The sequence below is a fragment of the Cygnus atratus genome, chromosome 25, assembly GCF_013377495.2.
Source record: "Cygnus atratus isolate AKBS03 ecotype Queensland, Australia chromosome 25, CAtr_DNAZoo_HiC_assembly, whole genome shotgun sequence".
NCBI lineage: Eukaryota > Metazoa > Chordata > Aves > Anseriformes > Anatidae > Cygnus > Cygnus atratus.
In genome coordinates, this window is record NC_066386.1 from 4,498,530 (window position 1) to 4,513,084 (window position 14,555).

At 52.4% G+C, this 14,555-nt stretch overlaps 1 protein-coding gene and 2 gene segments (V, D, J or C); 1 reads left to right on the top strand and 2 right to left on the bottom strand.

The window, feature by feature from the left end:
* The first annotated feature begins 2,564 nt into the window (after positions 1–2,564).
* On the top strand, positions 2,565–3,680 carry LOC118258858 (feather keratin Cos2-3-like). Its single transcript, XM_035567961.2, has 2 exons — positions 2,565–2,663; positions 3,039–3,680. Exons 1-2 carry the CDS (start codon positions 2,565–2,567, stop codon positions 3,363–3,365), a joined length of 426 nt encoding a protein of 141 aa, XP_035423854.1. The 3' UTR covers positions 3,366–3,680.
* A 3,947-nt stretch (positions 3,681–7,627) lies between these two features.
* Positions 7,628–9,061, bottom strand: LOC118258902 (T cell receptor alpha variable 13-1-like). The segment is given in 2 exon segments: positions 7,628–8,130; positions 9,013–9,061. Coding segments are annotated over 2 exon segments (552 nt in total).
* A 2,950-nt stretch (positions 9,062–12,011) lies between these two features.
* Positions 12,012–12,897, bottom strand: LOC118258885 (T cell receptor alpha variable 36/delta variable 7-like). The segment is given in 2 exon segments: positions 12,012–12,355; positions 12,852–12,897. Coding segments are annotated over 2 exon segments (390 nt in total).
* Positions 12,898–14,555: the final 1,658 nt, after the last annotated feature.

Sequence of the window (14,555 nt, forward strand, 5' to 3'; positions counted from 1 at the left end):
AGTGGGAATTAACAGAAAGAGTGATCTGTCAACAGCATCCCTCCAAGGCTGAGATGTGGTGACTGTGCATGTTGCCCCATGCTTCCTGAGCAGTCCGAATGAGAGGTCATCTGAGAAACCCTCCAGAGGATCACAGGCTGCACCTCCAGCACGCACGTAGTCCAACCCTGTTTTCAGAGCAGGTCTCATCAGATCAGGTTGCTCAGGATCAAGTCCAGGCAAAGTCTGAACTCTTCCAAGGATGGAGCTCCCATAGCATCTCTTTGGCAATGTGCTCCAGGACTTGACCGCCTTCAGGGTAAATAGGACCCATGTTCCTCTGGTTCAATGCCACTTCTGCCCAAGGTTTCAGCCCCTGCATGACTCAGCTCCAGGCCCATGAGTCACAGAAGTATGTGTGGCATTGATTTCCCCATGGGGGACCTCTGTCCCACCCCAGACACCACTGACACCGCACCGGCAGCAGATCTCCGTAGGGCTGGGCCTGCTCGAAGAGGGCAGGATTTCTCAGCCTGTCTCCCTGTACATAAAGCTAACACCATCCTTATGAACTCTCTAGCCATGGGGAGTGCAGCTGTGTCCTGGTCTGGACAGGCAGGGAGGGGTGACTGCCACCATGCTCTTACACTCTGAATCTTGTGTTACAGAATTGAAGTAAGGATCCAAACTGTTGTGGGCCCATCCTTATTGGGGACTGAAATTGGCAGTGAACTTCCTAGGGTCGGGAGGCAGTGGGCTACAGATACAGAAGGCCGCATCTCAGCATGTGTGCTGTGGGCACTTCTGGGCTGGGTTTGTTCTGTGATTGCTCAGCTGTTCTCAGGTTCCTTCTTGCCCTGGCTGCTCTCTGGAGCTCATGGACAGAGCAGTGGAGAATGCCCTGTGGTGACCAGCCCATTTTCTTGTGAGGGGGGCCACACAGTTCTCACAGACACACACCTGCTCATGCACACCTGCGTGGAATCATGCAAAACTGCACCCACAGACACTTGCACAAATCCAGCACACAGGCTGTCGTAGTTTCACACTGATGGCCAGCTAAAGTCCACCACACAGCTCTCTCACACCCCCTGCTGAAAGGAAGCTGTGGGGAGAGAATGTGATTTAAGCTAAAGGGCTTAAAAGTTGACATAGGGATAACATAATTAAAGGAAAAAAAAAGAAGGAAAAAGAAAAGAAAAAAAATGAGCAAAGGCCATTTGGAAACAAATTGAGACAAATTTATTCTCCACTTCGCATCAGCAAGTAATGTTTGTCCATGTGTTTGGAAGCACAGACTCAATATGCCCGCCCCTGGTTTTCCTTCCCCTATCACATCTTTACTGCTGAGTGTTCGAGTACAGAATATCCCTTTGGTTGGTTTAGGTCAGCTGCCCTGGTGATGTCCCCTCCCCACCTCTTGCCCACCCCCTACCTCCTGGCTTTGGGGGGCTAGAGAAAGTCTTGATGCTGTGCCAGCACTGCTCCACTATAGCCCCAACGTTGGTGTGATGGCAATGCTGTTCTAGCTCCAAGCGCAGAGCACAGCAATCTAGGGGCTGCTGTGGGGAACATTAACTGTGTCCCAGGCAGCCCCAGTACAGGCAAGTGCCCACAAGAGAGGAACATATGCATGAATGTGACACAGTGTGCAGCAAAGATTCTGGACAGCATTTGGTCAAAGTACATGGTTTGACGTGGTGGAGGGGGGAGGTGGACTGGGAGCCTTGCAGAAGGCACTGGAGCTAGGGCTCTTGACAAGACAACGTCAGCTTTCTTGGGCCTTGCACTTGAGGCCTGAGAATCCCATTTGTTAGCCTGAGTAGCAGTGGTAAGGGAAAGTGCTGGAGTGCCTCTACTTATCACCGGTGGGTGTCATGACAGAAAGAAGCTTGCATCATGTAAGGGGGAGGTGTACAGTTTTATTTTTTTATTTTTTTAAATAACTGAGAGGCATGAAGTTATGGGAGTGAAGAAGGAATTCTCTATGGACAGGATCTGCACTGTGTGTCTTGGGAAAACCCACCCGGCTCTGTCCGATGCTTGTAAAAGGCAGGGTCACCTGCCCATGAAAGGTTTACTTTCTGTCTACATTCATCTTCTTATTCCTTCTAACTAAAACAGACAACGTCCTGTTTGGCCTTTCTTTTGTGATCCAGAAAGGGCCCTGCACAACCTCTCCCCCCAATTCAGACATCCCTGGGTCAGAGCAGGAGGAGGCAAAACAGGCCAGCAGGTTTTCCCTGAGGGCGGTGTCAGGAGGGGTAGGGTCACAGCCAGGAGCTGGGTCACCTGTAGCCAAAACGGCCCCAGAGAGCCCCTAGGGAGTCATGCAAGCTGACCTCATTTGCCTTTCCTGGACTCTTCCAGCATGTGAGCTGAGTCTTCTGCCCACACTGACTGGTGTTGCCTGGAAATACTTGGGCCTCCCTACCTGCCACTCAGAAGTTGCCTTCTCTGGGGAAAGGGCATAAAGCAGGAAATGAAAAACAGCATCACAGGAAGGCAACACACATCCCATATCATTAGGTGGGATGTTTTGCATGCACGAGTAGCTTGTCAGAAAGTAGTCCCTGCTTCAAGGGATGCCTCTGGACATGGGGCAGCTAAGGCGCACTATAAAAGCCAGCCCATCTCCGTGCTCTGTCATCCACTTCTCTGGCCTTCTTCTCCTTGGGAACAAGGTGAGTGTGAAGCCCCTCCTTGTCCCCCTCATTCTCCAAAAGCAGGACTCAGTTCCATGGACCTTTCAGCTGCTATCAGCTGTGTTCCATGCCAAATCTTGGAGCTGCTGGTTGTGGGAGAGTCAAGGGGTAGAAGGTTTGTCATGGAGGAAGACTGGGCCTTTAGTATGATGGCTCCTGGGCAGGAGCCTAGAGTATAGCCAGGCTCTGGTGCTTCTTTTTGGGCTCTGGCAGGATGAGGCCAAGAAGCCCTGGCACATCCCTGCACAGCCTCCAGCTCACAGCACTGCCTGTGCCTTGGTTCCCTCAGGGTATGGTGACAGGCTGTTCCTCATGCATGCCCATGTTCTGCTTCCTCCCTGCCCTCTCTCCCAGGTGCACCTCCTGCCCCCAGACATGTCCTGCTACGACCAGTGCCGGCCATGCCAGCCCTGCGGCCCGACCCCGCTGGCCAGCAGCTGCAATGAGCCCTGTGTCAGGCAGTGCCAGAACTCCACCATCGTCATCCAGCCCTCTCCTGTGGTGGTGACCCTGCCTGGCCCCATCCTCAGCTCCTTCCCGCAGAATACTGCTGTGGGATCCTCTACCTCCGCCGCCGTTGGCAGCATCCTCAGCTGTGACGGAGTCCCCATCAACTCCGGGTGCTGTGACCTCTCCTGTATTACCAGCCGCTACTGTGGCAGCAGGTGCCGCCCCTGCTAAAGATGCCAGCCAGTGCCCCAGACCAGGACCTCAGGAACTCAGAACATGCTGCTGGACAAAAATGAATGGAAGAACAGACCTCGTGCTGTTGTTCTAAGAGGACCTGACCATCTCTGGCTTGTCCTGTAAAGACAGACAGGAAGGGGCCAGCCTGGATTCTATGACTACATGACCGATGTACACCTATCCTGTTTTCCACACACTCTTTTTCTTTCTTTTCTTTCTTGCCCTCTGCTTTCCGTGAGGCCCCCAGAAACCAGCCTGGAGTGACCTGCTAGCCCCTCTCCCCTTGTGGGCCAGGTCGATTGATGCCGTGTTTCAAGTCTGCCATTGGAAAAGCTGAACAGATTTTTGTCTGCTCCTGCTGTGCTACGATCTCGGGGCCTCCTCTTGGGGTCAACTCATTTCCCTCCTGAGAGTTGATAAACATTTGCAGCAACCCTGAGTGTGTCCCTGTGTGGTCTTTTCCTCTGCATACAGATGGCCACGGGAGAAAACCATTCCTTAGTGGGAACAGGCTGGGGGCACTGCCTCATTCCCCTAGGCACTGGAGGGTGGGACGTACTGTAGCAATTCATCTTTCAGGCACTGTCTGTTGAAGCTGAGGAAGACATGCCTAGTTCTTCCACAGCCAATGGATACCAGTCCTTGACTTGTGACGTCTCCGCCTAGACAAGTGCTGTTGACATTGGAGGCCCCAGCTCTTGGGGAAGAGTGTTCCTCTTGCTTTGGGTGGAGCTGTGCTGGGGATGGAGGCTCAGCCAAAGATGGTCCCAAAGGATTGCAGAAACTGGGAATGGTTAATTGTCTTGGGGATGGCCCTCTGTCTCTACTCCACCTTCACCTTTCCTCCACCACCTGATCATGGGCATCATGTCTGCGCATGGAAAGCAGGTAGAGCTTCCCTGTGCATCCCTATCACCCTTCAGCACAGCATCTGGCATGGCCCAGCTGTTGCCAAGATGCGTAGGGCTGAGGGGATCCACAAGTTCGTACTGCTACCAGTCACATCAGGCCACACACTGGAGCCCCCAGTCCCTGTGAACCCAACTCCTTTTTTATGAAGGCAGGCCCAGGACAGGGACTGATGCCCAAACATGCCCTCATGGCTGCTCGGCCTAGCTTTCTTTTCCCCAAGCATGGATCAGCTTTCATCAGGCCCTGGAACTCAGCGGCCCCATAGGTGGCCCCACCATGCTGCAGAAAAGACATTCTGTGGGTGCAGATATCCCACAGTCTCCGCTGAGACATAGCCGTGAGAATGGGACCTGATTGTGCACTCAGCAGGATCTGTGTTTGGGCCCTGAATGGCACAGGGTATGCACTGGCCCAACCACAGGCACACACTGGGGGATCTTCTCTCAGGCACCACGCTTCTCTGTCATTCCCAGAGCCGTGAGGATGAAGTGGCCCTTGTGCTCCATGCAGCACCGCTGCTCCCCACACCCAGGCCAGGGCCTTCCCACATCTGCACACACCTCGGGGCCCTTTGGTATGGGAGTACTTTGCTTTCACACAGACTGTACATGCTGCCAGTGCCACGGGACCAGGATGGAGGATGGGGCTATTGCTCCATGGTGTGAGGATGGGGGGACCTCCCCACAGGCCAGGTTCTCTGGGAGGCAGTGCTGGCTCAGGTGGCAGCGCAAGGGCAACAAGCATCAGAACCAAGCCCACGATAACCACGGCTCCCAGCTCTGGCCTGACCCCTCACCCAGGGTCTCTGCACAAGCTCAGGCCTAGCATAGCCCTGCCCCAGCTCTGCTGCATGTGTGCCTGTGCCTGGCCTCACCTAATCTTTTCAGCCTGGCCTGGCCAGCCTCCTAGATGGTGCAGATCCATCACTGGATGGAGCCTTTAGCCAGGCCTCTCTGGGGTCTGGCCTTAGCCTGCGCCCCAGCCTTAGCTCTCACCCTGGGACCGAGCCCTTCTACACATAACACATCTATTGCCTGGGTTAGAGCAATAATCAATAGGTGCTCCTGAGCCAGAATTATCTCCTGGCTAACACTGAAATCTGAGATGGAGGAGCACACTCACAATTTGGAGATTCACCTTTGTCTTGGAAACGACAAAATCCTTCTAGAGAACAGGTCAAATTGTTGATTCCATCTTTCCTATTCCCAGCCTGCAGCATAAGTTAACTGAGGAGAACAAGACCAACATTTTAAAAAGACATTGTCCACATAGCATCTCATTGTCTCTGAAAACCACAGAATAACAGAACTCTAGGATATCCTAAGTTAGAACAGACAAACAAGGATCATCAAGTCCATCTCCTCTAGCTTCACGCAGGATTACCTGCAAATGAAACCACAGGTCTGAGAGTGTTGTCCGAATTCACTTGCCATGCACTGCTTAGTAAAGAATATATATATCGACAGAAACGTCCTCAGAGAATGGGAACTGTGATGGGGTGGGAGGAATAAGCAGGAAATGCCTTACGGTGAGTGAAAGACAAGGGAACAGGGAAAGTGTTTGGATACAGTCAAGGATCTTGCTCAACATTATAGCCCCGCAGGTCAGGCTCAGAAGAGGCCCAGCATCAGAGCAGAAATGGACAATGGTGTTCCTGGTACTCCCTCCGCACCCATGCTCCGAAGGAGAGCAGGAAGCAGAGTTTCTTTCTCATGACTGAGGCGTAATGCAATGCCTCGTGCGTGGCAATCAGAGAGCAACATTGTGAAGATGAGAAACTCGGTGATACCCTGGAGAAGGGGAAAAAATGTCTATGCCAGGCAGCTGGAAACACAAATGGTTCACCTGATGACATGGAAAGTCTCCAGTGTTTGGGGAGCAATGGTGGTGGAGTACAAGTTCTCCAAGAAGGTGAGCGGGCTGAGGAAAAAGTGCATTGGGCTACTCAGGGGCTGGTCACTCCCCACAGTGACAAAGGGGGGCCATTCCCCATAGCCTTCAGAGAGATGAGGAGAAGGTAATGACAAAGAGGATGATGTGCCAGCCGGGATGGTCTGTTAAGCTCAGAAGAATGAATTCAGTCCCAAAGGTCCTGTTCTCCTTTGCCATGGCTCTAAGGTTTCAGAAGGGGATGATGTCAGACTGAGGTTTCAGGTTGTAATAAGAGCAGCAGAAAACATCAACAAAAAGCCTCTTCCTTGCCTCTCATGGCCTCTCTTGATCTCTCATTTTCCCTCCATCTGCCCTCTCTCCCTCACACTCTACTTCCATAGAGACAGCCATACAAACATCCTTCTCCAGGCATCCATCCACCCACTCTTCACTTCATGACCCTCCTGGAAGTGAGCTACAAATTACAGTCTTTCATTAGAAATATTAGCGTTTTATTTTTATTTCTTATTTCATCTTTGAAAAGAAATATTGTTTTTTTTCATTGCTAGTGAAAGATTTCTTCGTGTCCCACGGGGCTGTATCATGTACAGTAATTTTCTGTGTAAAAGAAGCTCCCAACTCATAAAAATTCCAGCCAGACAACAGAAATACTGCTCTACACTATCATCAGTATCAACCCAGTGATTTTTTTTTCAATCAAAGTGAAGAGAAATTAAGCTTCAGAATGTTGCAAAAGAAACAAAAAATAAATGAAATTTTAGAAGTATTTTTATTCTCTACATTTCCCAGTTCAGCTTTTTCTGAACAGGTTTGCGGAATGCTCAGAAGGAGATGATGAGAAAGAAGTTTTAAATGTTTTCCTTAATGGAATATTTTTTTTTCCAATATTAATTGCATCATTTCGTTTCTCAACCTGGAATTTAACAGCTGTTAGATCAGCTCCAGCCATGTTCCCAGGCAAGAACAGGAGGGAAGGCATTGTTCCTGCAGAGGTGTTCAATGTGTCCAGAGAATCCTTGGGGCAATGATCCCGGGGGTAGATCAGACCCCTGCTGAGACAAGGCTGAGCCTGGTGCTGCCCATGGAGAGCTCTTGGGCCTTTGGCACTAAGGGCTGCTCTGTTTGTTCTGTCCCTTAGGCACAGGCTTTGGACAGGAACTGGCTGAAGGTCTGGAGATAACCTGGTGGCTGGGATGCAAATCCAGTTTATTGACTGACTCACTGAAGAGAGAGAAGAACCCTGCAAATCTCTGTCAGAACTACTTCTAGGGGTCTCTGGGCTAGGCTGGCCAGGGCTCGAAGCAAGCTACTTTATCATGGGCTGGCAGGAATTTACTCACCCTGGGGCTGAGGGGCTGAGAGCAATCCCCCAGGGGAGTCTTATTTCCCAGCAGGCTCTGCCCTATTCTGTCAGACCGCGAAGGGAGGAAAGTAGAGCCCTGCGGTCCAGGTCAGCCAGCCAGGGTCAGCCCTCTCTGCACAGCCACAGACACCAGCCCCTTTGGGAAAGAGGATCTGGCTGTCAGATCTGGGAGTGCACAGGGGAAGCAGCGCAGCCAGGGGAGAGCTGAGGGCCTCATCCCAGAGCTCTGCCTTGCACAGACACATCCCCTCCCCATCCGGGGTTGTTGCTCAGCCAGGGCAGCTCCCTGCACCAAGGTGTCACTCACAGCACAGAGGTACAAGGCGCTGTCAGAGAGCTCAACTTCCTTCAGCCGCAGAACACTGTGTTTCCCATCAGTGTTCAGCTCCGTGGTGAAACGGTCCTTCTGCTTGGTGCCCTTTCCTGCTTGAGAAGAAATCAGCTGAGGGGCTTGTCCCTTCTTCTGCTGGTACCAGAACAACGCACTAAAGAAGTTGGAGCTCTGGTATGTGCAATTGGTCTGGAAGGTGTTTCCCTGCTCCACGGTGACTTGTCCTTCTTGCTGGGTGACGGACACCTGCCCCATGGTTTCTGGAAGAAAGAGAAGGTCAGCAGCTCTGTGGGGAAATCTCCAGGCAGCCAAACAGGAGTGAATTCAGACCTGTGGGAGATAAGTCTCCCTGTCCTTTACTGGGCTGAAAGGTCCCAAGGCTGGGGCACAGCAAGGTGTTTTGGGGACAGAGCTCAGAGCTCTCTGGCCAGAGTGGACCCTGTGAGAGCTGTGCTGTGTGCCTGCTCCTCCTGCCTGCTCTCCTTCCACCCAGAGGACCAGGGCACAGCCTGTCATGCCTGGCTTTGTGTGCTGGGTCCAGCATCCTCCAGCAGGTTGAGGCACCCATGCAGCTACTGGGAAGAGGTTCAACCTGCTTCCTCATCCCTGTCATCTCAGGGGGGTTCCAAGGCTCAACAGTACACACAAAGCTGAGGTGAGTGGTGGCAGGAGGGAGCCCTGGCTGTGCAGACAAGCAGGAGGACATTGGAGACCATGGCAGGAACACATCAGGCAGAAGACAGACTGGACACCCTGGTAATGTCCATGGGAGGAGAGCTTTAATGTCCCTGTATCCACCTGGACACACTCCGGCTGTTTCTATAGGAAAGGGAGAAATGAGGGACTGCAGAGACTGATGAAATCTCCTCTGGTGACAGTAGGTGGACCAGAAGAGAGAGGCAGAAAAAAGATGAAATGAAAGGACGAGAGAAGCAGGAGAGATCTATTCTGCATCTCCTATTTCCAAATTTCAAAGAATAACAGCATCTTGAAGGAACCAGTCCAAGAGCCAGAAATGGGAGCCAACACTTAACAACATTTTCCCTGTGATTCAAGAGTTGGTCCCCACATAAACCTGGTAAGGCTGATGAGGGCTTCCTGGGGAAAGAAGATTTATGTCTTGATTAAAAGCCAGCACTTACCCAGCAGTTGCCCCAGGAAGGCAGTGAGGACGAGATACCCGCGGTGCATGCTGAGATCGACCCTCCTGTTTGCTGAGGGAGAGAGAGTCAGCAAAGCACCTCCCAGCCCCGAAAGAACAGAGCTGCCGGAAATGACTCTGCTGGGGGAACAAGGGGAGATTCAGTGACGAGAAATGTTCTGGTCTGACTGTGCCCCAAATGCTCCCTGGGGTTTCTCCCTCCTCCAGCAGGAGCAACCATTGAGGATTGTCACAGTCAGGGGTCCTGGGAACTCTGGGGGCCACATCATGGGAAGGGGCTGCTCTCGTCTCCTCTCCCAGAGGGGTCCTCACCTCCCCAGCTACAACTGCCTTCTCTTCTGCACACGCACTGCTTGGCCATGGCTGATGTCAGGGCAGTCTTCCCCACTGAGCTTGTTCTTTTTACCCTGGGGTCCTCTGCTCCATGAGGATGTTCCTATTTCCTGTGTGAGGAGAAGACGCCTCGATTTCTCTCCCACATCCCCAGAAAGAAGGGAGGAACCATGCTACGCAGCAGCCCAGGGTTTCTGGCTGTGTCCTGTTCTGGTGGGATAACGTAGCTTTTGCAAGAGGAACGGGGCTCCAGCGGGGTGTGGGATGCCACAAGCCCAGAGGGGACAAGGACCACCTGTTCCATAGGGTAAAGGGTGGGGAGTCAGCAGGGAAAAGGATGTGGGTTCAGTGGGTCACATGCACTCACACTGATGGGCCACAGGGGGCACCCACCCACGGTCACAGCCCTGGCAGTCTCTGCTTCCCTGATGCTCGGGCCCCCTCTATCACCACCCCTAACACCTTGACTGGCTTGGCAGCACCTGGCTAGTTGTGTTGTCTTCCCCCATACCTCCCTCAGCACACCTCAAACATGGAACTCTCTGACAGCTCTCCAAGCCCGGCAGACCCCAACTGTTCCTTTCATACCCCCCAGGCAGTGTGAACTTTCTCCCTCTCTCCAAAAAAATTTACCGCACGAAGCAGTGAATCCACTTCACTGCCTGTGGTGGCCCGAAACAGAAGGAGATTCTTCATGGAGAAGTTTGGGATCTGCATGGCAGCTCACCTGAGGAGCCACAGAGCTCTGCTGTGCTGCCCAGCGCTGTGCTGTCCACATCCTTTGGCACATGGTAGTGAACATGTGGCGAGTCTGTAGGAGTGAAGCAACGTGTTGTTTGATGAACAGAGTTGTCCATTTCTAAGAAGAATCACACAAAATCCCAGAAAATCTCCAAAGATAAGAATGCCAGTGAATCTCAGCAGGAGCAGGATCTGCAGCGTGTGCCTTGCCCTGACAAGTGGTCTGTCTTATGTTCCTTTGGTGAACTCCACCGCAACCTTTCTCTCTCACTCCCCCTGCTCAGAAGAACAAGGGGAGAAGAAAGAAATTTGATATAAGGGAAAAGTAAGAGAGAAAAATAAGCAAGGGCCCCACGGAAGCACAGAGAGAAAAGAAAATTATTCTCTACTTCCCCTCAAAAAGTGATGTTTGGCCATCTCCTGGGAAGCAGGGCCTCAATACTCATAGCGGTCGTTTGGGAGGACAGATGTCTTCATAATGAGAGCTCCCCCTTTCCTTCCCCTTTCCCAACTTTAATTGCTGAGTGTGACATCACATGGCATGGAATATCCCCTTGGCTGGTTTAGGTCAGCTGCCCTGGTGATGTCTCCTCCCTCCTCTTGCACATCGCCCCACTTCCTGACTCTGTGGGGCTTGGAGAGAATCTCGATTCTCTGCCAGCACTGCTCCATAATTGCCCAAACATTGGTGTGATGGCAGTGGAGTTCTAGCTCCAAGTGCAGAGCACAGCACTCTAGGGGCTGCTGTGGGGAACGTTAATTCTGTCCCAGGCAGTCCCAGTACAGCTCCATAACTCAGGGTTCCCAGCATCAGAAAAAAACTTTGCCTATGCTATTCCCTTTTTCTTTCTTGTGTTACCTCCAACTAACGGTATTTTAATCAGTACTGGAAGGCCACTCTTGCTGGCATCCATCTACATTCACAATCCACCCTCAAGAAAAGCAGTTAAAGTCACAATTTCTAGTTTGAATTTTTCATGTTCCAGAAAATCTGGAAACTGGACTTTTTCCCTGGTTGTGTCTCCTCCCACCTTCATCTGCACCTCCAGCCTCCTTGGTGGAGGGTAGTGTGAGAAGCTGAAAAGTCCTCGACTTCGTCTAAGCACTGCTCTGCAACAGCCAAAACATCTGTATCTTTGGCTGAATATTCCCTTTTCAACCTTCTGTTTTCTTCCTCTAAACTTCCGCCCATTCCTTCTCAATTTTCCACGTTGCAGCTAACAACCAGCACACTCCTTCCTTACTTTTGTCTTTCCTTACCATACACGCATCTTTGCATTTATTAAATTCATTCCCTGAGGCATTTGGATTGTGGTGTATTGGCCTTAGCCATTCCTGCTTTGCATCTTGCCATCCATTTCCAAGAAAACCCTTCCCCAGTGTGGCCCATTTATCAAGGGAACCATTCATTATTCTAACAGAAGGATCCTGCTGACTACACCCAGGTCTGTCTCCCAAAACTACAGAGCACTGGCAGGTTCTTTAGGGATCCTTGGCAGAAGGAGGACTGGCCACAGGTTGTGGTTATAACTAGAGATTTATTATTACATAAGAAATTACTAAAAAGAAATACTAAAAATTACTACAGAATCCTAAAGCTTACTACAAATAAATTACTAGTTGAATTACTAGATGGATAACACTAATGCCCTTTCTCACCACAATGGTGGGTGTCTCCACATGCTGGGGCCAGTGCGAGGGAGAGACAAGGGGGCAGGGGTGCACATTAACAGCCCCCTTCCACATTATGGATATTTGCCTTACTGTTGGTTATGCTAACCACACTGCCAGGCATCAGGAGCAGGGGCTGCCACTCACACCTGGCTCACCACAAGCCCCACGTGTCCTTGCTGGGCAGGCTCAGCTCAGAGCTCCATGCAAACTGTGATGAGAGGGAGCTGCTCCTCACAGCACCCGCACCTTCCTGTATAAAGCTGCATGCTGCAGGCACCAGTGTGGGTTCAGTGCACACAGGTAGACAGCGCTGTCCTGGAGCTTGGCATCTTGCACGTGGAGAAGCACCTGGGAGTTCTCCATGGAGAGCACAGAGGAGATCCTCCCGGAATGCACATGAGGCTTGAACTTGCTCACCTGCAGCAAGAACTGAGGGGACTGGGTCAGGCGCTGCTGATACCAGAAGATGTAGGGAGCAGAGCTGCTGGTGGAGAAATTGCAGTGCAGAGTAGCGTTGTGTCCCACCTGGATGGCAGTTTCTTGCGCAAACTGCAGCACAGAGTCCTGTGCATGACCTGCAAAGACAGAACAGCATTTCAGCACTGCTTGAAGGTCTATCTGTTCTCCCCTTCTCTCTCCTCTGTCTCTCATTTCACCAACTTGCTCACTGTCTCCTCTCTCCATCTCCCTTTTCACGGGCTGTAAAATGCTGAGCTAAGTACACATGCACTCTTCTTTCTGCAGATGCTGCTTAATTCCCATACCCAAGTCTGTCAGCTTACCGACTTCTTAGCAGTACCTCACCAGGCTTTGAGTCCATACATACCTATCAACAATGCATGTAAGAATGCTAGGCATCTGCAAAGGAAACGTGCAGATGCTCATTCATCCCTGTACACTCATTGCCCCTGACATCTTTCAGACCGTCTCCTGTACTGGTCTTCAGCCCCTGCTCTCCCTACAGAAAACACTTGCAGTTCTTCCAGGGAGGCAGGACTCCAATTTCCCCCCTCCAGAAATGAGGGGATGCCATCTTGCCCCTGGCTTGCCCTCCTGAATGTCACATCTCACCAAAGTCTGACAGTGCCATCAAGGCTGCCAGAAAAAGGAGGACCATGTCACGCTCTTGCCTTCACAGGGTGCCCACGGAGTGCCTGGAAAGAGGGAGCTCAAGCTTGCGAGTTCACTTCCCCCTCTGCCAGCTCAAAGCAGCCTCTGAACCTCAGCACAGAGCGTGGAGCAAAGCTCTCCCCCTGCTGCTCCTTGGGGCACACCTCTGCCACAGCAAGGCTCTGAAGAGGGGGATGGACCAGTGGTTAAAGCAGTCAGAAAGGAATCCGGCCAATCTTTGCTGTGCCCCAGGTTCCCCATTGCCAGTCACAGGTTTTCCAGCACCGTGAGCTTCACACTTGTGCCGTTAGCTCACAGCTGCAGGCCTGTGAAGGCTGGGACATTTCACTTGGTCAGCGGTAAGGCAAAAGGACACCAACATGGCCACCGCGTGCTTCCCTCTTTTTGCCCCTTCTGGCAGGTGGGCAGCCCCAGCAAGGGGCAAGTGTCCCCAGTGGCCTCCCCCTGCCATCCTGAACCCGGCCAGACACAGAGGCCTGCACCCAGCTCTGCTGTCAATGCAGATGGGATTGCCTCCCCCCCCTCCACCCAACCCCCTCAGGAGAGCCACACTCTCCCTCTGGCAGGGAAGGACGCCCCACCACAGCCCTCTGCTCAGCAGTCAGCACCTCTGCACACACACACAGGAGTGAATCCTGCTCCAAGGGCAGACCTTCAACAGCGCTGACTAGTGCAGCAAACTCCTCAACGACTCAGTCCTTTGGCAAGATCCAAGGTTCCAAAAGGTGTCACTAGAGGCAGTGTCCAGCACAGACATTTGTTGCATTGCCAGGACGTCATCTCAGCGCCAGAGATGCTGCATTTGGGCTTGGGACAAAGCCTGTACAACAAGCTCCTGAAACGTGACCTCTGCAGAAAACGGAGGAAACCCAACGTGGCTGTTCCGATGCTCCCTCGGGCCCGTGCTGTTTAACTCCAGGCCCTGCAAGGGGACTTCCAAGCACCGGCAGCGCCCCCACGTGCCTCCGGCTGTGGCTGTGCCCCCGCCTCGCCCCTGCCCCACCTGCCCGGCCCCACTCACTGCGGGGCACCCCCTGACCCCCCCAGCTCCGCAGGCCCTTGGCTGCCTTTGCTGCAAGGGCGCGCTGCTGGCTCGTGTGTGGCTGGGTGCCTGCTGCACCCAAAACCCTTTCCTGAGGCTCTGCTTCCTCGGCAGCCAGCCCCCACCCCGCATTACTCTGGGGGTGCTTCCTGCCCAAGAGGAAAATCCTTTTCTTTGCTCCTTTGCACCATCCTGAGGCTCTGGTCAGCCCCCTTCTCCAGCCTTCCTGCATTCTCCGAAGCCCCCTTGTGACCTACGTTGTCACCACCTGCGTGCCCCGGTTGGGGACCATGCACAAACTGGCCAAGGGTGCCCTCCTTCCTGACGTGCGGAAAACAGTCTCCACAATCAGGAAGATTGTAAAGTAGGTATGTTTATTCAGCTGTGGGCAGCACGGGGGGGTAGCCCCTCCAAAATCGTGCACACCTGATGGCAACTTGCCATGGTTATATGCAGCAAAGAGTTACATATACATGAAGTTTCACAACACACCTATACATATTCATAACCTGTCCCCGCTTCATATTAAAATTAGTTCCAAGGAGTCATTTCCATAAACTCCTCCCATCTGCGCTTGCGCAGTGTCTCCTGGTGGTGGTCTT

Coding starts and splice junctions, on each gene's coding strand:
- LOC118258858 (XM_035567961.2), top strand. CDS start 2,565: ATGCCTCTGGACATGGGGCAGCTAAGGCGCACTATAAAAGCCAGCCCA. Junction 2,664..3,038: donor TTCTTCTCCTTGGGAACAAG/GTGAGTGTGAAG, acceptor CCTCTCTCCCAG/GTGCACCTCCTGCCCCCAGA.